General features: G+C 42.2%; 1 protein-coding gene across 2 annotated transcripts in view; it reads left to right on the top strand.

Annotated features, from left to right (window-relative positions):
• Positions 1-26,660, top strand: part of CRHR2 (corticotropin releasing hormone receptor 2) — a 130,402-nt gene extending 103,742 nt beyond the window's left edge. For both annotated transcript variants that reach the window (XM_017828682.1, XM_017828683.1), the window contains 4 exons: positions 9,370-9,455; positions 9,851-9,986; positions 11,482-11,523; positions 25,493-26,660. In XM_017828682.1, the coding sequence (XP_017684171.1) occupies positions 9,370-9,455; positions 9,851-9,986; positions 11,482-11,523; positions 25,493-25,633 (405 nt within the window). In that variant the 3' untranslated portion in view covers positions 25,634-26,660. The remainder of the gene's footprint in view (positions 1-9,369; positions 9,456-9,850; positions 9,987-11,481; positions 11,524-25,492) is intronic.
• The last annotated feature ends 226 nt before the right edge of the window (positions 26,661-26,886 follow it).

Raw genomic sequence — 26,886 nt, forward strand, 5'->3', positions numbered from 1 at the left:
GGACAGGGCTTGGAGCGACCTGGGCTAGTGGAAGGTGTCCCTGCCCATGGCAGGGTGTTGGAACAAGATGATTTCAAAGATCCCTTCCAACCCAAACCATTCTGTGATTCTATGGCAATTCTGTGAGAGAACTATCCCATGGTGCTGCTGGAAAGATAGAAAGACATGAATGTTACTAGGAGGAATTAATGTTATTTCCAAAAGGGTGCTCACACTAAAAACTAAAAGTCTAAAAACTCCATGAAATTACAGTTCCTGTCCACATGTGAGCATTCAGGCTGGGACAGTTAAAATTGGCTTCACCCACTGGATTGAAGAGCCAGTAGCCCAATGTCCAGCTCAGATGAGTTTTGGTTACCTCTTGGACACATCATGTGTATTCCAGCAGCATCGTTATACCAGCCAGTGGAAATATGATTAGAGTGCTCTTGTTAAATATTCTTAGTCCCAGAGGGATAAAACCTGCTTCTAAAGATGCAGGGTCTCTTCAAAGGATTTTTTTTTTTAAGGATTTTTTTCTGCCAAAAATTATTTCCGCTGGTTTTAGATTTCTCATTTTCTTGCCTCTATGCATTGAGTGGCTACACCACAGGACGAGGTGACATGAGGAACAGGTCATGCAGGAATTCTGAGCCTCATGGGGAAGAAAGATTGGCCTAAGCAAAGCCCTTTGAGCGTGGTAGCAATCCTCAAGTCCACCTTTAAACCACATTATTGTGTTATATCTCGGTTACAAAAACTTTGAGCAATGCAGTCAAGAGATTTGTTTGATTGATTTCCTGCTTATCTATAGAAGGAACCTGAAGATTGTCTTGGGCAGAAAACAGGGAAACAATTTCAGACACAATCTCAGGCTATTTCAGAAGCAAAGGAAAATAAGTGCTGATCCCACATATTGGGCGAGAAACCTGTATTTTTATCAACAAAAAATGTGAGGGAGAAAATGTAGGTGATCATCCTTCTCTGTTTCGTTGCTGAATGGATTTTGGCTTGAACATATCCCCCAAGAGATCTAATCATTCAGTTCATTGGTTGCTCTGAAATTCAATTTCTGATAGCATTTCCTATACCTCTGTTAGGTATTTGCTCTTCAAATTAGTGATTTTTTATTTTTTTAATTCTGATCTCTTTCCTCAGAGTCACATAACCGAGTTTTAATCACACACTCCTCTCTGAAGGTAAAGAAGGGGCAAAAGTTTGGAAATATATACCAGAGAAGTGAATTTCATCCTGATTTTATTAAGGAAAATACATTTCTTATGTTCAATTTTAAATGTAAATGCTGCCAAAGAAAGTGGTGAACATAAAAATACAATAGGATCAGAGGAGACCGGAAGACAAAACTCAGAAAAGAGGCACCAGGGGCAGTTAACTGAGTTGCTTTCATTCACAGTGACTTCTGTTGTGAATTGATCCCAGCTAGGAATTGCTCTGCAATATTTCTCAGAGCAAAAATTGTATCAATATTCTGTTGTTCAAACAGGCAGATCAAATATTTCTTTTTTTTTCCAAACCTTACATTCGGCTTTAATAGATTTTTTTTATTTTTTTTTTCTCTTGTGCTTGGGAACTGAACAGTTTTCTGACCTCTGCTTTTTTTGTGCCTGGTTGAAAATAATTCCCCACGATCAATTAGCTGCTGGAATAAGAGGGTGGAGGAGCTGATGGGAAGATCTGGAGTCCACTTCTGCCTGCGCCTGCATCAGCTGTTTCCTCTTGAACAAGTTAGATTGCTGCTCAAAGCTCGGTTTCCCCCAGCTCTAAAGCAAACTTAATGATACTTATCTTCCTTTGCTTTGAGATGCCTGGGTGACAAGTGCTTTAGAGGAGTTGAGAGTCCTTAGGAAGATGGGCTTGTCCTTGTTGCAGTGTGGAATTTTGTTCAGGAGAGGGCTGACACATGCAGCCAAGTGGTCTTTATGGTGTTCTAATCATTCACCAAGTAGCATTTTTGTGGTGGCAAGATCAAAGCTTGCCCCAGTACTCAAGGTGTGACCACACCAATGGATTTTTATAGCAGCCTCCCGTTCTCTGGTTTATTTTCTTTTTCTTTCTCAGTAATTCCAATTTTTTGTTTGTTTGTTTCCTTTCTTTCACTCGGAGCTTGAGATAAAGTTTTTCAGGGAGCCAGCTAATGTAATTCCAACATTTGTTTTGTGAATGAAAATACCCAGAGCTCATGACTCTCCATGGTAAAGTTAAGGTTGTTTTCTTCCCCCCCCGAGTTACCCTTGCATCAAGTGATTTATGTGCCATGTTATTGCCTGATCACTTAGTGCTGTGAGTCCCTTTACAGCTCTTTGCAATCAGGCTTTATCTGAGCTGTTCTGAGTAGTTTGATGTCACTAAAGATCTATCAGCCTGTTCTTCATTCCCTTTTATAGATGGGTGTAAAACAGCACAGATGTACTGGTAGCCTCTGTCCATTGAGAAAATAGAATATATAGATATATATATGTATATATGTGTGTATATATATATATATTTATGTATTCCTACCCTTTTTCTCATGTATTTTTATCCATAGTGCTCTTCCCTCCAAACCTCTGACGAGTTCAATGGGAACCTTTAGGGAAACAAATTTGAATTCCTTTCAGAAACCTGAATGCACTGACCACAGGGTCTCCCTTGTCCCCATGCTGACTCCTTCAGAGGACTTCACAAAGCACATCATTCTTCCCTTTTACACCTTGTTTCTACAAATGCTCTTCTTTACAAAGAGTTTGTCCAGCTCAGCTTCAGGTTATGGGATGTAGCAGTAGCTATATATAGCAACCACTGGCTGATGCTCTGGAAGACCATGAAACTTTCTTCAGTAAATATCGAGTGTTTAGGTGGCATTTTTTAGTCTCCGAATATTTTCTTATTTTCTGCTGATTCTCTCCACCCTTATGCTTCCACTTCTGCATTGTTCTGTTGAGAGACTGAGGTTTTATTAATATTATTATTGATATATCTTTTTCTTTTTCCCTTATCCTTCCTGACTGTCTCCTGTTTTTCTCAACCACTGGATTGCTGATTAAATTATTAAATGATTTTCCTATTGATTTTTTAAATTTCTCTCTCTCTAAACATGAGCAATTCTTCCACTGCTGCGAGGTTGCAGTTCATAACCTGCAAACTGTTGATGTCCCTGAGATTTTCTTGCAAGAAAACCATTTATCATAATTTTCACTGGTTTGCAAGCAGGCTGCCCCAGCTACAGGGAGGACAGAGATAATATGCTGATTTAATTATAGTCGACCAGAATTTATCTCCAGTTTTGCCATCATTGGTATTACTTTGTTCCTGCCATTTACATTTTGTAGCTGTGCAGCCAATAGTGTTAAACAAGGTGTCCAATACCATGTACACTCTACAATGTCTCTCATTTTCTAAATTTTCTGTTTCTGAGATGTTCCATAGCCAATAAGAATCTCACATGACCAGCAGCTGCTAACAAAATTTCTCCAAAATTCATCCTAAGCCTTAGAACACTTTCCAGATGAAAAATCCCATTTCCTCAGCAAGTTGCTGGGTGGTTCCTCTTTGGAGAAAGACTTTCTTGTGGTTCTTGCTGTCGCCATGTGACAACTTGAGCCTGCCCAGCCTGGGGAACTACCAGGTGGATTGTTCACGTCAGTGTGACCATGTTTTGGGGCTGTCATGTCCTCTTGGCCATTTTCAATGGGCTGGTGGGATGAGTTGGCTGTCCAGGAGCTGTCACTTCCTCCAGGTGTGAACACTGTTACTTTTGAAAGGGTCTGTGTGTTCTGGCATTGCAACATTTGACGTTTTTAACAAAGCTTTTTGAATACAAGGTGTTTCAGGAGAGACTGGAGGACCATCCCAGTAGCAAGAGGATCACAGAGGGGTTGTAAGATTTACAAAGGCTGTGGACATGCTCATGCAGGATGCAGGGCTCCAGTGGGGAAATGATGTGATCCCAACCAGGACTAGAGTTTGGACTTAGGTTTACGTGGCAGTGTGGGCAAAGCGTCTGTGTACCGATGTGTAAGGAAGGTGTCTGTACGTTTACCATTCCCTGCTTTCCCCACCAAAACACCACTCCCATACAATCTCCAGGGCATGGATATTCCTGCCCTGCTTCCCTGCAGTGGATCTTTCCCTGCTGCCCCAGGGAGTCTCTTCCAGAGTCTCCCTGATCATGACCATCACCTCGTTATTTCTCATTCTTCTTAATCACATCTCGTTTTTCCTGATTGTGCATAGAAGTATTTTCCAGCCCTGTGCCCAAAGGAGTCATTGTGATGCCTGTGACCTTTGAAAAGGAAACTTTTGTGATAAAAAGGCCCTGTCTGAGGATCGTGTCAGGACAGCATGGGAGAACAATTAAAACAGAGCATTAATAAACTGCCAGGCTGTTCGTCTGAGGGCAGGATGACAGCATCTAATGCTCCCCCTGAAATGACTGCTCTGATCCCAGTTTGGGTTACTTAATCCTGAGGTGGATTTTACGACATTGCATAAAAATACAAAGTCTAAATGGAATAATTTTTACAATTCCTGGGAGTGAAGAGGAACAAACATTCTAAGAAGCACAGAAGTAAAAGCTTTCTGTGAAGCATAAAATACAAAGCCCAGCAGAAAATGAGCAAAATAAATACCAGTTGTCCACTAAATTCTCAAAAGAGAAGAGCTTAATGACTTCCCTTTTAAACTCCTGGGCTTGGGGAAAACTGCAAAGGAACCTTCGGAGTCAGCGTTCCCTCTTTTGTGCATTTTGGCAATTTCATCTTGCTAAGGAAGATAAATTTTCTCTCGGAGTTTGGGTTTTATGAAACAAAAATTTTATGACCAAAAATCACTCAGTGAAAAGTTTCTTTTGGTTCAGAAGAGTTTCTGGGTTTGTGTGTTCAGGTTATAGCTGGTCAGTGCCAAAGCAGATGGTCCAAATGGTTTTTGGATCACTGGTTTATAACTCCATTTTGGGGGTCTGAATATTTTCATCTCAATTTAGAAATGGAAAGACTAAACTTCCAAAGTTCTGGCAAGATATGAAAACTCTTTCTTTCCCATCTGTAGCTGGAGAGAATCTTATTCCAGCAATAAAGATATTCTTAGCATAGCATAAATAAAAGTAAGAGAAGAAGAAATAAGCCATTTTACTCTGTCTTCAACACTTCATCTTTGGATTCATTTTATCCACCAATAAATATTAAGGTAAAAATCCTTAATTCTGTTTTCCATTATGAAGCAGAAATGTCTATAAACAGAAATGAATGAAAATATAAAGTCAGCTTAAGGATAAATAGAAAGGATAAACTGCCTGTCATCATTACTTCTCTTAAATGACCTTTCCTCTCTCCATTTATGGAACTGATGTGTGGCTTTTGCAAGAGCTGTCCAGCCCTGAGAGAAATTAGTCTGTTGACATAGAGCTCCAATAATAGCAAGTCCTTCACAAATAATTGTGTACTTTGCTCAATACAGCACTGAGGGTCTTTTCTAGGAAAATTCACTTTGCAGTAGTAAGATCTTTTTTCCTTTGAAACACTGCTGTACATATGAGGGATAAACACCAGAGGCTTTATCTTCTTTGCCTGTAAATCAGACTCAATGTGGGAGTCACTAGAACTGTGTGGATTCTCTCCAGCTGAGAAAATAGCTCCATTTTCATTTCCAATCCTTCAGTTTTTGCAGGCTGTGTGCAGCAGCCTCTTCCCTGCTTGATTCCCTGATTGTGTCTTCTGTCTTGAGCAAACTCAAGCCATCATCCCAATGAGCTGTGGTCTCAGGCCCTGTGGGGACAAATGGACAATTAAAATCCCATCTGATTATGCAGTGAAAATTGATCTTCAGATTAGACCTCTCTGAGCGCTGCTAAAAGGTCCTGTTGAGCCAAGTGTTTTTCTGAAATGGAGTGTTTTTTGGAAAAGAAATCACTAAAAGTGAACACACTGAAATGTGCTTCTAGTAGGCAAAACCAAAAATAAGTATTTTGATGTGACCACATTTTCATCGTTTGCCTTGGAATTTTTTGCTTGCTAAGCTCTACATTTTAGGGCTTATCCTGTTCAAGTCTTAAAGATCTCTCAGAGAAACCTTAGTAGAGACAAAATGTTGGTGCCTCAAAACATTTTTTAAGCTTTCACAGATGACAATGTCACAGAACCTCAGTAGATACAGCTACATTCACTCAGCTTAAGCTCATATGGGATGTCACGGACAACCTGAAGATCACTGGGTGATTTGTGTGGGCAGCTGGTTCAAGTCCAAGCCACTCATTTAAAATATGTCAAATGAACCACTGTTGAAAAGTTCCCCTTTCTCTTCACTGACTATAAATAGACCCTGGGATAACCAGCTGCTTAGAAATAATTTAAAATTAAATTATGTCAATCTAACTCATCTCTTTATGCTCGTCTTATCCTCATCATGTGATGGAATTGCTTTATAGGGAGGGCCAAGTCATTTGGGTGTTCTCTTAGGTACCTAATCTAGAATGGGGAAGAATTAGCTGCTCCTTTTCCTGAAGAAGCCCGTGGGATGAAGCCAACACCAGGAGCTGTGTGTGTAACAAGGCTGGACCTGTGTCCTGTCCTGGTGCAGCGACAGCTGTGGAGAGAAGAATTATGAGAAAGTGGAAAACCAAGCCTTGAAATAGCTGCATACATTATTCATGGATTCCAGACAGAGTTGTGAATTGTTTTTCTAACTTTATGCATAAAAAAAAGACCACAGGATTCTCCTGACTCATGATCCTCTGCATCCCAGCCATCATCTCTTGGGCATATATATGAAACTAATTTTTCCAGTACCTTCCATCCAGGATACTCTACTTCCACTTGTCTCATTTACCAGCCTTTTAAAAAAAACCCAATTCTCCAGTTTGCAGGGAAAGGCAGATTTGTAGAAGAAGACTACAAATATTAATGGAAGAAGCAGAGTGACAGTCCCTCTGAAATGCAGACTGGACATCACTGAGTACTCCCCGAGTGGATTTTAGTGTTTGCCTTCAGGCCCACAGGCTTGAACACTGCCCAGGTGACTAAGGATGTGTGGCATATTCCATGTAAAAATTAAGAAGAGGACTCAGTTTCAATGCTGCTGTTCCCTTCTCCTAGAAAATATAATTGTAAATAATGTCCCTGTCAGGGTTTCTTCTGACACCTGGGCAGCTTGTTAAAAGTAAGAACTGATGTATTTGCCTTCCTGTTGCTTTTGTAGAGAGTTGAGGTCTCTTACCAGCAGTTTGTCACAGGTGCCAGTGCCACCCATAGTCTTCAGCTGTGCAGGAGAGCCTCGAGTGCTGCTCAGGTCTCGGCTTGGGCAGCTGAACTGGGAGAACGAAAAATTGATTTACATACAACAAGAGTGTTTCTAGTGAAGTAACACCCAAAGTTTTCAGCTGGCAATTATCCTTCTGGTCTGATGAATCACACTTCTGCAGTTTAATTTCAGAAAAGGTCAAAATCCCTAATTTTCTGATGCAGTCTGTGGCAATTTGAATTTCCAGTTCAAACGGAATGATGCTGTCACATCAAAGCAGGACTCAGGAAACTTGAAATGCCTTCTCCAGTCCAGTTCATCGTGTTAATCCCATGTGATTAATCTTACTTGCTCTTGCTTAGGACTCTATAATTCAATCTGGCACTTTTCCATTATGATTCCAAAAGTGTCAAGTTTCAGATTGGTGCCTGTTTTGCATCTTCGGTAGAAGTCACCCAAACATGGCTCTGAGCTGGTGAAGAACCTCAAGAGTTGACAGCAGAATTTCAGAGACAAAAGATCTCTGTGGATGAGAGACACTCTCATCCACCTCCCCCTGAGCCTGGACATTTCAGGGATTGCCTGAACATTTCTCTTTCTGTAACTGAGAAACAGAGCAGTCACCAGTGTGAGGAGTTTAAAATTCAAGTCAAAACAGGGATATGAAGCTGTTTTTGTGAGCCAGTTGACTTCAAGCTCTTAATATCACAAAAAAACGATTCTAACAAGAGCAAATATACCAACTGCACTGTTTTATTTATTCCTTGTACTCCCCAGGGCCCTGCTCTGCTAAGAAAATAATTTCCAAAAATGTCACGTTCACGCCTAGAGCAGCGTTTTTGTGTCTCACGTAGTAAGTGCTTGATGCACACAATTCCCAGTGCTGCCAGTCTCCCAGTGTCTGTTTGGATGCTTATTGCACCATTTGTTATAAACAGTGTTACAGGAACCACAGGGAATGAATGGTCTGATGGGTGTCAAGGCACCGTGATCATTGAAATGCACCGCGTAGCACGGGGGGGGAAAAGAAAAAGGAGCATATTCTGAGAACACCTTTAAATTGGCAGCTCCGATGCAGTGTTTGTAAACAGTTGGAAGTGAATCACAGATCCGTTCCATTCATAGGCTGCAAAATGCCAGGAGCCCTGGGACCCTGGGAATGGGTGTGAGGTAAATGCCTTCTCACAGGCTTAGGTTGGGACCTCAGCAGTCCTGAGGGGACAGCTCTGTGGTTCTGACAGCCTGCATCACTGATAGCTTGGAGACAGATCAGTGTGTTATAAGCTACTCTGTGTGTTGAAAGCCACTCAAAACTTGCTCCTAAGTGCCAAAACCTTCCACTGACCACAGTCTACAAATCGGAACCTTCTCTTCAATTTGTTTTTTTTTTTTTTCCCTTTCCTGCTTACACTGACAGGAAACTTATGTAAGAAACTCCCTAACAGATGCTACAACAACGGTAATTAGAGCAAATCTCAATTCTCAGTGGTGAGGCCGTAACACAAATAACAATTACCCAGCTCAGCAGATTAAAAAGGGAAGTGGTAAATCCATCATTTTACCTTTAAAGACAGTGCAAAAAAGGAGGCACTCTACAGGTGTGATTCATCTGCTCTGTTTTAAAGGTCTCTTGTGGAGTGCAACGTATACAAATACAAAGGGAGTCTGGTGGTGACTGTTTCACATTTAGCTCTCTGCAGTGCAGCCTTGTACTTGAGGAACCTGACCCCACCATTTCAGCCTCCTGTTGAATGGGAGAATGGGTTCAAACACCTCCCAGATCATCACAGCACAGTGCTGCCCAACACTCTGTGCAGGGAGCCTTGGATGAGCCCGGCAAAGAGCCAAAAATCTCACCCTTAGTTCCTCGTTGCGCCCAGGAAAGGAGAAAAGGAAATAAAAATAAGTTCCTTGCTCAAACTTTTAATTTTGTACTCCACTTTCATTGCTGTTTTGGAAACATTAACAGCTGTTGGATGTTTTCTGTATAATCTGGTATTTCTAGTAAAATTCTGGGTCTGTTGCAATCAATAGTAAAACCAAGAGGCTGTTTTCAGTCAGACTGGAACTGTAAAATGGGCCTTTTAGGGTGTATCACAACCCTTAAGCCATTATTTGACTCACTCATTTTTTTCTCTCTCTTTCTTTTATTTCCAGATAAATTTTGTATTTCTATTTAACATAGTTAGGATTTTAATGACAAAGCTGAGAGCTTCAACCACTTCAGAGACAATACAATACAGGTAAGTGAGCTGGTGCTTCTTGCTGTTCTGGTGTTAACAAAAGCAGCTAAACTGTGCACTGAGAACATCACCCTGAGGTACAGGAAATCACTCAACAAACCTGCAGAGAGTCTCCAGGCTTCAGCCTGTTGCAAGACTTATTGGTTGGAGAGGAGCTGAAGGGAAAAGAGAGAAAAAGGGAGGGATATAAATAATGTTCCCATTCATCCCCTGGGGTTCAGAGTGTGGGCACAAACAGCAGGATTCAAAGGCAAAACCTTTCCCAGAACACGTTTTTCCAAGTGGACAGGCACTGGTCAGAAAGGGGAGGCTGTCACTCCTTCCATGCTCCTCCTTCCCACCCCACCACACTTGTCCTTCCTTGTGTTCACTCCTGTGTTGTTTCCTGCCCACAGGAAGGCAGTCAAAGCCACCTTAGTCCTCCTGCCTCTGCTGGGCATCACCTACATGCTTTTCTTTGTCAACCCTGGTGAAGATGACATTTCCCAGATCGTTTTCATCTATTTTAATTCCTTCCTGCAGTCTTTTCAGGTAAGAGAGCAAATTTACAGCTGGCATCAGCTGCTGCCAAAGGGATCCTCAGTGCTTTTCAGCCGTGAATCTCATGGGAATGAAGTCTAGGATGGAAATACTAGTTGAAAATAGCTCAGCTTAGTTCACACATACACAACAGACATATAAATATGTCATATGGAGTGGAGATCTCCTCTCAGGTGTGTGCTGGAGGAATTCATCCCCCTTAATATCAGCACTACGTTCAGTCTACAGCTACAGCTCCTCACCTGGGCTCCATCTAAAGTCAGTGGAGAGATGATATTTCATTTTAACTGCCTGAGAGAGGATGATGAATCGCCCTCCCAGGGTACTGCTCTTTTCACAGAGCACACAGTGGGCTGAGACAGATTAGGTGTTGTTAAAACAAAGGGAAACAACACCTACCTATTTGATTTGGGAGATGAAGACTTTGGCTGTATTGCCCAGCCTCTCACTCCAGCTGTCCTGCAGTGGTGCATTCACTCAGCCATCAGAACACATGTCCCATCTCCTCCCTTCCCTGAATTTAACAGGAGTTCTGCCAGGATGTAAAAAGCAGTGGAATGTGAATAATTGCCCCAGCTTTCTGAATTTGGCACAAAACCAAAAGCAACTGAAGACCTTGGATGATCTTTAGCCCCACATTTCTGCCCAGTTGTGTCCTACAGCTTTACTTCTGCTTAAAGACCTTTCAGAACTAGGATGGAACCATGTTTGACATTGATATTTTACCTCCTATGTGCAGGAACAAGCACCCTGATACCCAGGGGTGTCAATACAAACACACAGCTGTCAAGACAAATCTAGGGTTATGGATTATAAAAGTTATGAGGTTTGGGTTACTGTTTTTACTGATTGCACATTTGTCTTGGACACACAGGCAATCTCCCCAGAAATCACAACTGAATAACCAAAATGAAAAATGTCACTTTTAATCTGCGAAGAAAGGAACCTTAGCCTTTTACAATGAACTAATCCACACCTTTCAGTCCCTAAAATTGATTGTACTTTTCATCTGCTGACACTCAGTGTCTCAAAAAGTGCTGCACTGCTTGTTTTGTTGTTAGTGTTACGAAGATCTATGTAAGAAAGAAAGCATAGGGAATCTCTCCTTTATGGTGACAATAATTACAGTCCATTGCTAAAACCAAAAATGGGAAGGATTCCACTCACAGGAATTCTGATCTTTGCAGTCCTTACAGGGGTCTAGTCACTGCTGTGAATAAATTCCACAGAGCCCTTCAGCTCAGGGGAATTTAAGCAACCTGATGATAAACCTGCCCACACAAGACCATCTAAAGCCATTTGACACCCCCTGTGAGTGCCTGAGACACCCACACAGAGCTGTCAGACATGACATAGCACCTGTGAGGGGTCTGGGCCATTTTGGGAGGCAGCTGGATGCTGTAGATATGCTTTAGTGGCAATCCCCTCTATCAGTGGAAGTGTTAAAATATTTGCCTAATAAGTGACTGCTTTCTGTTCTTTCCAGGGTTTCTTTGTGTCAGTATTTTACTGCTTCCTGAATGGTGAGGTAAGTAATTAATTCTTGGGAGGCAGAACTTACTTGAATGCCTGATTACAGAGACATGAGATGTTTTTACGTGGGGTCACAGTTCCATCAGTCTGTCCTAGAAGACTGTTACTGTGCACCTGAATTTCCCACCCCTCTTTGTGGGTGTCCTTTGTTCTCAAAGCTCTATCAAATTTGGGTTATTACCTGAGAGGTCAGGGCAGAGGAAAAGAAGCCTTCTCAGATTACAAAATTTTTGTTCTTCGTTTTAAGACTTCTTTGAAGTTCCTCATTAATTAAAAATACGATTTCTGGGCATACCTAATTACCTCTGAGCTGGGCTCTTGCTAAGGATACGCTGCAGGTGACCTATTTTTAAAATGGGATTGCCATGCTGAGCTGAGAGAGTTAGTTTTTCCATGTGGATTTCTGTCTCTGAGTGATCAATGCCTGTTGCATTCAGAAAAGAGGGTTGGGGGCAGACTGATGGTGTTCCTCAGAATTAATTTTAGGTACAGCCACTCAAGCACGAAATGTTTCATTAATATCCAGTGTTTGACTTCCACCCCAAAGTGTGAGAGATTTATTTTTACCCCTGTTTACACTGCCAGTGTCTCATGTACCTGCATTTAAGTGTGTCATTTTTGTCCAGTTAAAATTTGTGTTTCTGCAGAAATTATTTCCATGTCTTCATTATTCCTGTTCTATTGGTATATATATTTTGCTGTTGCTGGTTCTTAATATCATTGTGGGTTATGAGAAAGAATGGGCTTGGCTTCTCATCCTGCTGCTCTGCAACGTCTTCTGTACTTCAGACAATGAAGCACCAGTATTTTATTTTATTTTAGTGATTTCCCCTCTTCCTCATTAATTCTGATGTGGTGTTAACAAGAAGTAGCACGGCTTTCTCAGGTTAGGCATGTGCCACTTTTATATGCTGTCAGCAGAGTGTTCTCGGTTCCCTTCCCAACTTTCCTTCCATAAATTCTCACCACTCCATTTTAAACAGAGGGTTTAAACCTTCCCCCAAAAGTGCAGGCACCTTAACTGTAGAACCACAGTTACCACCAGCTGTGCCAGGGAGGTTTAGGTTGGACATTAGGAAAAGGTTCTTCCCCCAGAGGGTGGTTGGGCACTGACCAGGCTCCCCAGGGCAGTGGGCACAGCACCAAGGCTGACAGAGCTCAAGGAGGGTTTGGACAATGCTCTCAGGCACGTGGTGAGATTGTTGGATGTCCCATGGAGGGCCAAGAGTTGGATTCGATGATCCTTGTCAGTCCCTTCCAACTCAGAATATTCTATGATTCTCAAAACCTTGCCATACACCCAGGTTACTTGTGGCTGTGCTTATATTTTTGTGAGCTGCTGTGCTGCACCATCTGATAAGGTTTAAGGCAGCAGAAGTCCCTTCAGTTCTACTTGTCACATTCATCAGGTTTACACTGTAAATGCAGAAGGAGAATCTCCCATGTAGACAGCAGGCCTTTTTTATGTCTTTTTTTTTTTCACCGGTGTCACAGGGAACATGAGGGACTGGAATCCAGGCTGTGATTTCATAACCCATCAGGACTTTCTATCAATCCAGTGCACTTCCATTTTGTGCACTTGGACTAAGATCAGCTGGCTGTTCCCACCAGGTTTTCAGGTTTTTTTGGCTGTTCTGGCATTCTTTCAGCTGTCTTTAGTGGGAGAAATATCCCCTTCACTGCAGCAGTCTGTAGTTGTCTGTCCAAAGCCATAAGCCAACTTCCCGTCTCCTGTAACTTAAATGAGTTCAGACAAAATCAAGCTTGTCAAAGGCAGGATGATTCGACTCATGTACTTCTGTGCCTTGATAACAATCTACTAGCAGACCTGGAATGATTCCATAACTGATTTTCCAGCTATATCACTCTGTTTTGGTGGGAATGGGCATTTCTGCAGGAGCCAGTCCAAGACACCCAACTTTGGTGACGTAGGTGGTCTTGATTTATTTCCCTGAACACAGATATCTAATAAGTTTGAGAGGCTGTAGACTATCTGAGACATCCACATGGGTCTTACCAAGTGATGCAGGGTCTAGAGAAGATTCACATCTGACTGGGAAGTGGGAAGCCAAGTGGGATATAATGGGGCTCACCAAATGGCTTTCTATATCACAAATTCAAGCCAGTAGATATAACCTTTCTGTCATCAGCTTGGCCTGCAATAGACACCTCTATCTGCTCACCTGAACTTTAGTCTTCACTGACAGTATGGACTAGCTCCACTTTTGCCAACACACTCTATTTTCATGTAGACACCCAAAACCAGCTTTATTTGTGAGTGAAATCTTCCCTGCAGCCACATGTTTGCAATGTGCAACTCCTACTTGACTGACTAAACCATGGCAACCCTGTAACTACTTCTTTGAGGTGCAACGTTAAGTCCAAACCCTCCAAATATTGCAGCATTATCTGTTTCAAAACTGTGAAAGCACTTTGGGATGGGCTTAATGTAGCGTGGAAATGTTTATTTTTGAAGTATCATAAAGCTTTAAAGGGCGAAATTTCCTGCTCTGTTCCAGCCTCAGCTTTGCACAGCATATAAAAAAGTAGCAAATTCCATGAATTTTCAGAGCATATTGTCCAGAAAACAAATTTGCATCTCACAGTACACTATTGTAAAAGCTCAGCTGCTCTCAGACAGGCATCTCTACTGGAAGTGGTGATGAAGGTAATGCCACCCAATCCCCACTAGGTACCAGATTTTGCTCTGAAAGAGGAAAATGGCCTGTGAGGAGCAGCCTTTCAGTAGCCTGAAATCTGTATAAATCACTGAAGCCTTGTTATTATTTCTTCAGTGAGATATTCCTGATATTCCTGTCTCTGTCATAGACGGGCTGACAACTTCCTATCTCAGAAGGTTTTAAATACTTGAAGTTTCCCAGTTATGACAGAGTTGGGTTCTTTAAATGCATGTGATAGTCTTTATCAGGTTACCCATCCCCCACAGTGCCAGGCCTGCTCTGAATGATGACACAGGGAAAAACACTAGAAAATCCATCAATTTAAAGCTTTACTAATGCTGTCATCTCAGCTGCATCTCTACCATTCCATGTTTGATACACATGCCACTGGGTGCTTACAAACTGCCAGTAACTGTCTGCAGCAGAGTTCAGAAATTATGGATTGCCTTCAAAAAACACATGTCCTTCATAAGAACTTCAATTAGTGCTTCGTGTCTGGGAGAGTGAATTACTTCAGTTTTTCTCAAAGGCAAACTTGGCCCTTTACAATTTACATATTTCCTTTTGCTGTGGGACCAAAGCTGCTGCTTTGGGTAGAAGACCGAGGAAACACCATTGTGGGTCTCCCCAAGTGTGAAGGAATGGCTGTACAGATGTTCTACTCACTAGGTAGCCACAGAAAAAAATCCTGCATAACCTGGTTAGACTACTGGTTTGGGGTTTTTTTTCTTAGGCTCGGTGTGTCATTGTGCTGAGTTTTCTCAGTAGGACACAAGTATTTACAAGCCAGATCCTGCGTGTGCTTTCTGTGTCTAGAAATCACAACTAAGGGCTGGAAGTAATTTTGAGAATGAAGGAGAATAACAGGACATAGAGGAACTCCTGTAGGAGCAGAGATGATGTTGTTTTTAATCAGCCATTGAGGGACCTGTGCAAAATTTCTTCCCTTTCAGGACTGGAATTGCCTTTGCATAGTTGTGCTGGATTTTAATGTTCTCAGAATAAGGAGAAGCTACAATTAAACCCAGCCTTTCTTGAGGAAAGGCAATTGTGCAATTAATTTATTGCCTGTATTTTTGAAGTGCACATACACATTGCAGTGAAGTTTATTAAACATTAAGAGACTATTTCTCAATCTGTTTGGTGTGAAAATCACTTGGTTTGGGTACAAGAGTAGCATTAACAGCAGTTACTGGAATCTGAGCAAATGGCAGAAATATTACTTAAGGCAGCATTTTGATAGAGTCACAGGAAACAGAATCATGTGTCATGACAAACCTGCATGAAGTAAAGAAAAAAGGAAAGAGGAAATAACGAGGAAAATTCTACTGGCTTCTGGTAGCTTTATGTTGTACCTGTCAGTGAAGTTCCATAATATCTGAGCATCTCAGTCTGTGTAGCTTCAAAACTTCTGTACAACTAAAATTGCGTTTAAAGGTCAAAATCAACTTCTTAAAAACACTCGGAATGTAAGACTCCGTTCCTAACAAGAGTTTGCCTACAGAGTTGGCAAGAGTTGGACTTGATGATCCTTACAGGTCCCTTCCTGAGAAGGTCCTCCCCGAGCCTCCTTTTTTCCAGCTGAGCCCCCTCAGCTGCTCCTCATCAGACCCTTCACCAGCTCCGTTGCCCTCTCCTCTTTCCAAGCCAACACCTTAAACACAAATTATTGCAGTGAACCCGAGGAGAAGCAGTTTAGATACAAAGTTTACAGTTCTGTATGGGTTTTTTGCTTCTGAAAGGTGCTGAAGCTGTTTTGGACGAACTGAGTGTGCCAGGGATGGGCACAAGAGGCTGTTGGCACTTGCCTCGTTAATTTGTCTAGAGGCTTTATGGAAAAATAGCTGTATTTTTTTGGACATAGACAAAATCTACAAGCACTGAAGGGCAAAACTATGCAAATTTCATTTAGTCCAAGTTGAAAAGATCATCTCAGGACTTCCAAGAAAATTGATGGTGAGAGGTTTCTGAGAATTTAAGATGTTATGAAAACAGGCATAATGAAAAATATGTATGCGTTTGTGTTGGATGCCACTTCAAAAGAATGAATTCATTCAAAAGAATGAATGTGAACTTATTTTTCAGTGACTGCAAAAATCAAGGTGCTCCTCAAAATTTTTTGTATATCAACTCAGAGGTCACAAGATTGAATTTAGTTTCAGGTAACACTGGATTTAGAAAAAGAAGAAAAAAAAAAGAAGAAGTTTAAGATGAAGATTTTACATCAAGGCTAGATAGAATTTACAGAAGTGTGTAGTGGTGGGTCAAGGAGGAATGGCTTCAAACTGAAAGAGGGCAGATTTAGATGAGATACTGGGAAGAACTTCTTCCCTGTGAGGGTGGGGAGGCCCTGGCACAGGTTACCCAGAGAAGCTGTGGATGCCCCATCCCTGGAAGCGTCCAGGACCAGGTTGGACAGGACTTGGAGCAACCTGGGCTAGTGGAAGGTGTCCCTGCCATGGCAGTGGGTTGGAACGAGATGATCTTAAAGGTCCCTTCCAACCCAGGCCATGAGATGATTCTGTGATTGTACAAGTGGCTTGAAGCTGTGCCAAAGGAATGCATTCCCAAAAAAACTCCTGTTCAGTATGCACCTTCTGCTCACACTCAGATGGGTACAGCAATCCCAGCATTTCTCCTCTGTCTTTGACTGATCCCAAATAAAACACCTTTAAAGGAAGACAGATCTTCCCTCCAGTTCCCTTTCCGGTGTTGCATCTACCTTGTCAGCCAGACCTTGCTAATGATGGTTTTCTCCCAAGGGAAAGTAAAATATTTCAGATAGAGAGGGAAGGAGTGCATTTGTAGTGGTTCATATTCCAAGTACAGCCTGTTCCAATACTTAACTACCCTTTTATTGAAGAAATTCCTCCTGATGTCCAACCCGAACCTCCCCTGGCACAGCTTGAGGCCATTTCCCCTTGTTCTGTCAGTAATTGTCTGTGGGAAGAGACCAACCCCAACCTTGATAAAACCTCCTTTCACACAGCTGTGGAGAGTGACAAGGTCCCCTCTGGGCCTCCTTTTCTCCAGGCTGAATCCCTGCAGCTCCCTAAGCTGCTCCTCATAGGACTTGCTCTCCAGAACCCTCACCAGCTTCATTGCCCAAACATCTTCCTGTACAGCTGTTTGTTGGAGCCTGGGGGGGAGAAGGTCAGATCCCAGATGCTGCAGCATCTCCCAGAAAAGGAAACAAAATATTTCCATCCAGGTGAACTTCCAGAGGAACAAGAACTTCAGTGATAGGGCTACTCCACTCCTGCTACCTCAGTAAAGACATGATGGAAACAGGAGGATAACGGAGGAATAAGAATCCCCGTCTTCAGAGAACACTTACCCTTGTTATTAGGTCCTTTATGCCATTTCCAATAACCACCAGATGCCTCAGAGAGTTCTCTAATCCTTGAAAACCTTACCAGCCTAGTGGGAAATCATAGCACAGCCACCCCATTACAGGGGCTTGTGAATGAAGGTGATGGTGTTTAAGCACAACCTAAATTTATAAAGTGGTTGTGCTTGATGTGGGGCTACACAAAGAAATTTAATGAAGGAAACAAGGGAAATCCTACTCAAATATGGCAAAAAAAAATCATAGTGAGGATGTTTAAGCACTAGAAGAGAGACTCAAAGGTGTTTTGAGATCTCTGTCCTTGTTTGTACTCAAAATGACTGGATAAGATCCTGACCTAATTTCAAAGCTGGGTAGAATTTGTTTGTTGGACTTGCTCTGATTATGGCATTGGACCAGAGGCCTTCCCAGGTCCCTTCCAACCTTAATTATTCTGTAATTCACAAATCCTATATCCATAATAAGATTGCCGTCCTTCATTTCTAACCATGTCCTGGAGCAGTAAGTATCTAACCAGGCCTTTGTCTGAAATCATCCTGCAAAACATGAATTCTTATCTCAAGCAGGGCTCAGATTCTGGTATTGTCTGTTCAATATCAATAATCATCTATGAATTAACATTTAAAATGGAAAACAATTAGCTGACTTGGAAACCATCATCAGAGAGGAATAGATCAGATGCCACTGTAAATTATTCTCACAACAAGGTGCAAGGCAAGGATAAATATGTTTAATTTTTTTGCGTGGTGACCCTTTACCCAAGCACCATCTGTCTCTCAAAACCTATTAAGCTCAAAGTGGCTTACTTTGATCTGATCATCTTGGGAGGGTATTCATTAGAATTGCCAGCTCTGAATCAACACTGGAATGATTAGTCATTCACCTGCCCATCCATCCAAGCAGACTTGACATTAATCATCCCGAGCCCAAAGGACATGCATTAAGCATTCCTTAAAATCTCTGAATAAATATGAATATGGAGGTGGACTAGAGGGCTAAAGTTTAATTCCATCTGGGCTGAGGGTTCTTCCCCACCCCATCTTCCTTTCCATCACACCACTGCTGTTGTGAACACGATTCCAGAGCACTCCACAACAAAATCAGAGTTGGGCTGGTTGCATCCATGGCCCCCCTCCCTCATGATTAGTTCTGGTCCTTTGTGGCCCAGAAGAGAAGAGCAGCATATTCTTCCACCAAAAAAAAATATGTGGCAAATGTTTATAAATAGTCAGAATTGTTCTAGCTTCTCAAACAGTTATATAGGATAACTAAATTGCACTGTTGAGATCTTTGAAATAAACTTTTAACATCCCAGCCTGGCAGGTGCTGGAAAACTCTCCTCCTGTTACCAGGTTGTATGGAATTGCTGCCAAAGACTCTGGGGGAAAAAAAAAAAAAAGGAATTGCAAACCAATTAAGCAGGATAATAGTTTTAGGGAGAAAAAGAAACTTAACAATGTTACATAAATAGTGGTGAGATTTAGGCCAGCTGGGGAAAAAAACAACAACAACAACAACCAACCAAAACCCAAAAACCAAAAAAAAAAAAAAAAAAAAAAAAAAAAAAACAACCAAGAACCCAAAAAAAGTTCTACCTGATCTTCATTTTTGTTTCCTTTGAGCCTTGCAGATTGTTTTGACTGCTTCCCTTCCTGACCTTAGGGGGATTAAATACTGATAATGGCATCTTTATGGAGATGTTTAGTTCAACATTTTTCAGTTTAATGGTAACATGAGCTTCTTGGGCCTGAGAGGTTGGGTCTAGGGGGGCCTTGTAAAGCCATTCCAGTAGGGTGAGAGGGGGCAGTAGGACATAGGTGTCGTTGCTCAGTGATGTACTTTATTTAAAAAAATATATATATAGACACTCCTATCTCTCTGAGAGCATTAGCACTGCTGTTTAAAGATGTTTAAAGTCGAAAGTTATTCTCCAGTTACCTCCAACTGCAGCACAAGGATCTGAAACACGGCACAAAGCGCTTAAGTGTGGGTGACACTTGAACACTGAAACCTGTTTTCATAAAGCAAAAATCAGCCTGTTTCAAAGGCCGTTGAGGTGTAAAAATCTTAATTTATTTCATTTGCCTTCAGACTGGGTTTTCTGGGAATAAAAACTTGCACTTGAGCATGGCAAGAACTCAATTTGGGTTATGCAGTCACAGACTGCTGAACACCATGATTATCCTATAGTCAGAGAGTACCTGCTGTCCCTCTACCTTGCATTTGTCAACACTTCCAGGTGTCCCTGGGGACAGAGGATGGTGCATCCCAACAGTCTTAATTCCAGCTTCTGCTACCATGACAGCTCCTTTATTCCAGATCTTCTTATCGGGCACCTACAATACTATTATGTTTTAGTGTTATTATGTCAAACCCCAAGTGAATGGGCCCCTTTAGATGGATCAAGCCTTCTTCCTCTCTGTTAATAAGACATGACATTTTTCTTCCAAAAAATTGTTTTTAATGTCACTGAAGACTCTTTCTTCAGCTCATTTCTAATGGATGGCTGCAAGAAATTAGCCAGCAGCCAGTCTCTGGCATAGGTAATAGCAGTACAAAACTGATGTCATTTTATCAAAAGCAAACCTTCTCTGAATGTTTTCATCCTTCTCTCCATCTCTATCATTCTTGTTGTTATTCTGCTGAGGAGGAGGAGGAGGAGAGGCTTTCAACAATATTTTTTATCAGATGTGTTTTTTTAGTGATTTTTCAGATGTGATCTAACGGTTTGACAAGTCCTGGGTTAGGTGATCCAATCAGGAGAGAAAAACTATCACCCACTGATTTATTTCCATCCCATTATCCAAATCCTTTCTCCTGACTGTTCTAAAGCAGTGCCCACACTCCGTAGGCACAAATACACTGGCAAATCTGATTTGACCACACGCTCAGGAACTGTAATTATTCACAGTACACAAAGCACAAAAAGCTGGAAAGGGTAATTCTGAAAGAGGAAAATTTGCAAGAAAAAGACAGATCAGGGATCAGCACAGAGACCTGAGCTCTCTCCTCAGATAATCATGGTCCTCTCAAGCAACTACAGTTCCATAGGGGTGAGGCTGATAATTTGTGTTCCAGAGCCCCTTTGTTAAGCTCTAAGCACTGATGGCAGTCTGTAGCATCTTTGGCCTATTACAGGCAAGTGCTGGTAGTTTTAGGTCATAAATGTGCTAATGCTGACTCTAGGGCATGGTCCTGACTCTACCAATGCTTAATGAATTACTGAATTAATCTCTTACGGAGATTAACAACCACGTTTGAATTTTACTTTCTCTTTTTCTATCACTCTTCCACTGTGTGATAGCTTTTTAGGTGTCCTTTTTTTTTTTTTTTTAATTATAGTAGTCACAGCCAGTTTTCCTTTTTCTTTTCTGACCTAAAGTTAAGCTAACATTTTGATTCTGACTTCAATTGTAAGACATAAATCTTAGCTTAACCTTTTCTGCTTGCACTCTGGTCACATCCCAATTGCAGTGAATTATTCTGTCATTAAGAAATGCTTTGCCCTCACCCCTCTAAGTGCAGTCTATTTCCATGTGCCCAGTCCATTGGGAATGGCTCCAGCTGTACAAGAAGGCAGAATTTTTGCTACTACTTTTTATCCTGTCTCAAACAATATCATAAATGCCATTTGGACAACTCCTTGTTTAGACTCACATCTTCATCTCCAGGTGACTCTTTTTTGACTTGACTGGCTTGATTTGAAGCACAAATGATAAATCTAATCTGGCTTCACTGGCTGAGTAAGTATCTGTTCACACAAGTTGCTGAGAAAAACCAAATTTCACTCCAGAATTAAGAAGGAAAACTTTCTCTCAGCATTTGGTGACGTTTGGAGAGAAATGAGCATTCAGGAGCCAATATCCCTCTGCATTTCAGGTCCCGTGTTCTTCGTGAGGTGATTTCCCATGACAGTGCTCTCACAATTTACATGTTACTTATGCCCTTTGTCTTAGGTGCCCAACATTTATTTAAGCTGGTTTTTTTACCCAGAGGAGCAAGAGAGAAAAAGGACTAATTAATTCCACGTGTCTAAGTCATATCCTCATGGGGTTGTCTCTCTTTCACCATTGCCTACATTGGAAACATAAATAATGGATCCAGTAATTGGATGGGGCTTGGAGCAACCTGGTCTAGTGGAAGTCGTCCCTGTCTGTGACGGGATTGGAACTAGATGATCTTTAAGGTCCCTTCCAACCCAAACCATTCCAGGATTCTGTGATAACTGGCCAAAACTAGGCATCAGTCTTTCAGATGAGGTGCAACCTCCCCTCACATGTTCTCTGGCACATGGATTTGCCTTTGGGTGTATATTATATCCTCCCTTACATCCAGAATCAGAAATAAGTATCCCTTTTCCCTCCAGGTAGAACCACGGTAGGTTTACAAATAGTGAGCTTCCAGAAAATGCAACACCATGACACATATTCCCACTGTTGCTCATGTTTTCACAGGAGGGTTCAGTGATCCAGTGAGGTTTGATGAGACAGGGAAGGTCAGCAGTCCAAGCTGGCTGCTGCTGTAGCCCAATGTGACTGAATCAGTCCATTCTGACTCTGCCTGTCTCATTTAAGTGTCTCATTCAACTCGTTTTGTAAACTGAGCAAACCCCATCCTGAAACTAGTGAGGGTATGCTGTAGCCACTACTTCATAATGAGAGGCTCTTCCAGAAATCCCCTGCACTGTTGTTTAACCACACTGTTCTCATTCTCATCTCAAAATCATTCGTGATGATCATGCTCTTCATGGCAGTGCTGTCTTTTAATTTTAGTTCCTCTTTCATTAGATGTTCTCTCTTCTTTCTCCAGTCCTATTCCTTCATATTGTTTGTTTTATTAGGTTATGTCTGACCCCTATTAAGTTTGTTATTATTTTGTATTGAAACAAATCATTGATTCAAAATCAAAAGAAAAAAAAACAGTGGGCCACTCTCCTCACCTTACTCTAAACATCTGCACCTACTTGTCTTGAATCACAGAATCAATTAGGTTGGAAAAGACCTCTGAGACCATCGAGTCCAACCTATGATCATGTCAACTAGACCATGGCACTGGCACAGGTCACAGACAGTTGAGGTAATAAGCAAAGAAAGAAATCCTTGGGTCCAATGTGCCCAGTCCCTGACTTCTATAAGGGTTCTAACAGAAAAGTCACATTTCCAGGTTCAGGATTCCCCTGACAAGACACCACAGAGGGTAATATTTCCAGACTGGTACTCACAAACCCTCAATGGGGTGTCTTCATGGACAAAGCTGGTGTTAAAAGGGGACTCTCTGGTGCCAGACCACAGCACTGCAGTGTTTCTAAGCAGCAGTGCTCCAGACCATGGGTCTGTCCAAGTCCCTGAAAGCCCACCTAGCAATGGGAGGATTGAAACCATCTGAGAGCAGGAGTGTGGTTTCCCCCTTTCTCTGTCCTCCTTGTGAACTCTTGTAGGTTTTAACCATCAGGCCTTCATCCTGTTCATGCAGGACACCTGACACTGACAGTGTGTGGTTTGGGGTAGGAAATACCTTTGCTAGTTGAGCTCTTCAACATGTTTGATCACCCTTAGACACATGTTGAGTGTGGTTTGAAGTGGGGTTGGGGAGTGTGTTCCTCATCTTTTGAGCAGATCTCACAGTGCACCTGAAGACAATCCCCAAGCTTTAAAATAAATGGAGAAAAGCAGTGGCTGTGCAGCTTTGGGCAATTTTCTTTTTGACTCCATCTCCCCTGCGGTCCCAGTGGTGGTGACAGATACACCCAGGATGGCTTTGATTGACCTCCCTCAGGTGCTGATAGCTGAGAACCTGCCCCAGCATGGTTTTCACACAGACTGTGCAAGCTCAGCCCAGGCCTTGCAAGGTTGCCATGGCAGCTGATCCAGGTTAAGGTCTCCTCTACAACAGCATCACTGCTATTAATACCCAAACCTTACGCTGTTGGTGGTAAAACAGGGCTAAGAGCAGTCCTTTACTCTAGAGGGATGCAGTGAAGATAAGTACATTAAAGACTGAAAAATATTCAGGCTTAGATGTCAATATTGTCTATATTTAGCTGAATTTATAATCTAGACATCTCAAGTCGAGCTAGTTGTCTAGACTCATTTTATAAGTAATTATAGGATATACGTATTTTTCATCTGACCACAATATCTGTCCTATTTTGGACAATTGGTTTAGGAGGAGATGAATCATACCCTTTGACATACTGACTGGTTGTCTCTTGGTCAGGAACAGAGCTGTGGATCAAGAGTTGAGATGTAATGTCTACATTATATTATTTATAACCCCACCTTCTAAAGAAATGTGATTTTGGCAAAGGAGGTCCTGTCTTGACATAGAGGTTGTATGTAAAAATGCTCTTTTTTGAAAGTTCACTGGATTTCAGGTTGGCAGCAGAATGTAAACATCTTTTCCAAGTGTCATGAGTACATCAGGCTCATTGACTGTCCAAGAAGCTGGGCCCAGATTTATCTCCCCTAATTTTGTAGGCTTACTTAGCTGCCTGGGTTAGGGGTCTGAATTGTTTTCCTCTCTACAGTAAGCAGAGATCAGCAAGAGTATTCAGAAATTAGTTTAAGTGTTTCATTCCAGGTTATGACTTTGAGTCTTCTCTGCCAGGGATTTGGTCGTGGTCTAAATTAGGAGTACCTCAAGCCTTTCCTCCTGCTGTGTTTGAGGCTAGGACTCCTTCTTCCTGTTCTTCTCTTGCTTGTATGTGTATATATTCGAGCTAAAGTTTCTGGGCTCTCTCTGTGCTCCATGTAAAAAAATATGCACTTAAGTTGAGGATTAATCTTGCCCATTTGTCAGCACTTGCTTGAGGATGACCTTCTGTTGACTGCAGAGCAGCTCTGCCCTGCCTGCACAAGATGCTCACGGGGCTGGGTCAGGTGTGTCTGTGCTGTAGAACCAATGCACAGTCAGATCACCCGAGATTCTTCAGACACAAGGGAAGCAGGGGCAGCTGTAGCCCCTGTGATAGTGCTCTCTAAGACCTCCATCAGCTCTCAGAGAGGCCTTAGGTGCACCATCCTTTGGGTGCATCCATCTCAAGGGCTTGATTCCGCTGATTCAGTTTAGGCCTTTATTGCCATTTGAAATGCTCTGGGGTGTTTAAGACATCAGATATGAGACATGTGTGAAAGTCATGTTTTTCCCGAAGTACCCAAGAGGATATCAATGAACTAGACACCCCTGTTTAGGCATCTGAATCAATGCCTGCATGTTTCAGTGCCCTGGCATACATCATCGTTTGTCCCAGCTGAAACAGGAGGCCAGGCCCAAAAGAGTTAACTGAGAAATTTGGGCCTGCTAAAAAGCTATGAACATCTAAATGATCTGTACTCGCTCTGTCCTACCTACTGGACCAAAACTTAAAAGAATGGTAAAAGAAACATAGAATAGGCCTAGAGGTAATAAATTAAGATGTAGTAAGATAAAGTAGAGATTTAAATAGAAGAGACAGGCCTGGGGCCAAGGCCTTCTCCAAGCTTCAGTGAGCGGGTCGAGAACAATAGAAGAGAAGGGAGGTCAAACCGAGGAAGATGAGAATTAGCCCCCAGACCCATGGGAGGAAGAATGGATCTTCCACCAAAACTGAGGGCCAAGAGAAGCACTGCCCCAAGCCCCGCCTGAGCTCCACCTATACTCCGCCTGTTATTAATATGTATAGATAGATGTTGTAATCACATGAATATGCACTTAATCATATATGAAAATTGTATAAAAACTGCTGATTTTGGTGTGAAGCCTTCGAGCAAGTTTGTCCAGCAGTAGCTGGCTTGCTCCCAGCGCTGTCAATAAATACCTTTGCTGCTCAAAGATCAAAAGTCTCTGGGCAGTTTATTTTACCGGATTTTTCAGGTTCACGGCGCTGCCCAGCGTCCCTTCACAGAGGGCACCTGAGCATTCCAAGTATTCACCTTCTTTCCTCTTTCTTCCGTCAGGTCCGTTCCGCTGCCAGGAAGAGGTGGCACCGCTGGCAGGACCATCACTCCCTCCGAGTGCGTGTGGCACGTGCCATGTCCATCCCCACCTCTCCCACACGGATCAGCTTCCACAGCATCAAACAGACCGCGGCCGTGTGACCCGCCCCGCACAGACCCGCACCACCCGGTGGCCTTCGGAGATCTTCACTCTCCCCAAGCCCCTTTCTGCAAACTTTCTTCCTTTGTCCTCGCTGATCTCCTTTCAGTGAGGTGCCCGGCATATTCCTGTGGACTCTCATCTCCCGTATCCGTGATGCTGCTTTTTAAGGCAACCAGGCAAAAGCCTTTTGGAGTCGGTGGTGGTAAAACAGATTCAAAGAAGAAACAGGTTCAGCCCTGACTGCACTTTGTGGAAGTTCACAATGCGAAGTCTGAAACAGCACACTGGCAGGAACAATCAATTTTTTTCTCCCTTTTTTTTTTTTTTTTTTTTTTGTGGTGAACAAAGACTGTTTTTAACATACTGCCCATCTCACCCTGTACATTGATTCCCAATGGTTTCAACAGTTTGGTGTATAATAGCCCACCCATTTTCTTGTTTCTTTGTAAAAAGTTTCTTCTCTGCGGAACTGTCGTTTGAGAACTTGTGGCAGCACAAAAAGAGCGTCTGGTGTGAAAAATCCGAATTTCTCTACTTTCCCCATTCCTCCCTTTGCTAGACTGGGAGTTGTCAGGGCATCATTGGACTGTTAAACACGGGGCACTTTGCCTTGCAAGCACCGTGTCCTGTGCACACACAGATTTTGCAAAGGACAGCAATAGCTCTAAGTGCTCTACAAAATATCCTTATTCCTCTTAGCCCCACGCTTTTGGCACAATGTAAGTAGCCTTTGGGAAGTCTCTGGTTTTTTTTCAGCTCAGAGGACTGGGGTGGGGAAGGAAAACAGAACGTCTTTTCTGGGTTTAAAAAATACAAAAGGGAAGCACTGTAAAAATAGTAATGAGAAGAGGATGTTTGCATTATGAGGATAGTGCTACATGCTGCACAAAGATACCTACTGAGCATTTTGAACTAGAGCAAATGTATCTACCAGGCTTTTTATGTGATGTTCAAAAATACTGTATATTTTCAATAATAAACACTACTCTGGGTTGGTTTCAATAAAACCAGGCATCGTTTTCTTTACGCTGGAAAGGAAGAGGACACCTGTCTTGACAGTGGTTTTGTATCTAAGATCAGGGAAGGAAAGCCTGTTTGATAAGGAGCCAAGAAGAAGAACCACCTCATGGTAAAATCTGAGCAAGAGGATGTTTAAATGCAGGAATAATTGCCTCCCTTCTGAGCTCGTGGTGTTACACTGGATCCCTGTCCCTCTGTGCTCCTCTTCCCTCCATTGGGCTTTGCAACAGCA

The sequence above is a fragment of the Lepidothrix coronata genome, unplaced genomic scaffold (genome assembly GCF_001604755.1).
Source record: "Lepidothrix coronata isolate B3197 unplaced genomic scaffold, Lepidothrix_coronata-1.0 Scaffold151, whole genome shotgun sequence".
Taxonomy (NCBI): domain Eukaryota; kingdom Metazoa; phylum Chordata; class Aves; order Passeriformes; family Pipridae; genus Lepidothrix; species Lepidothrix coronata.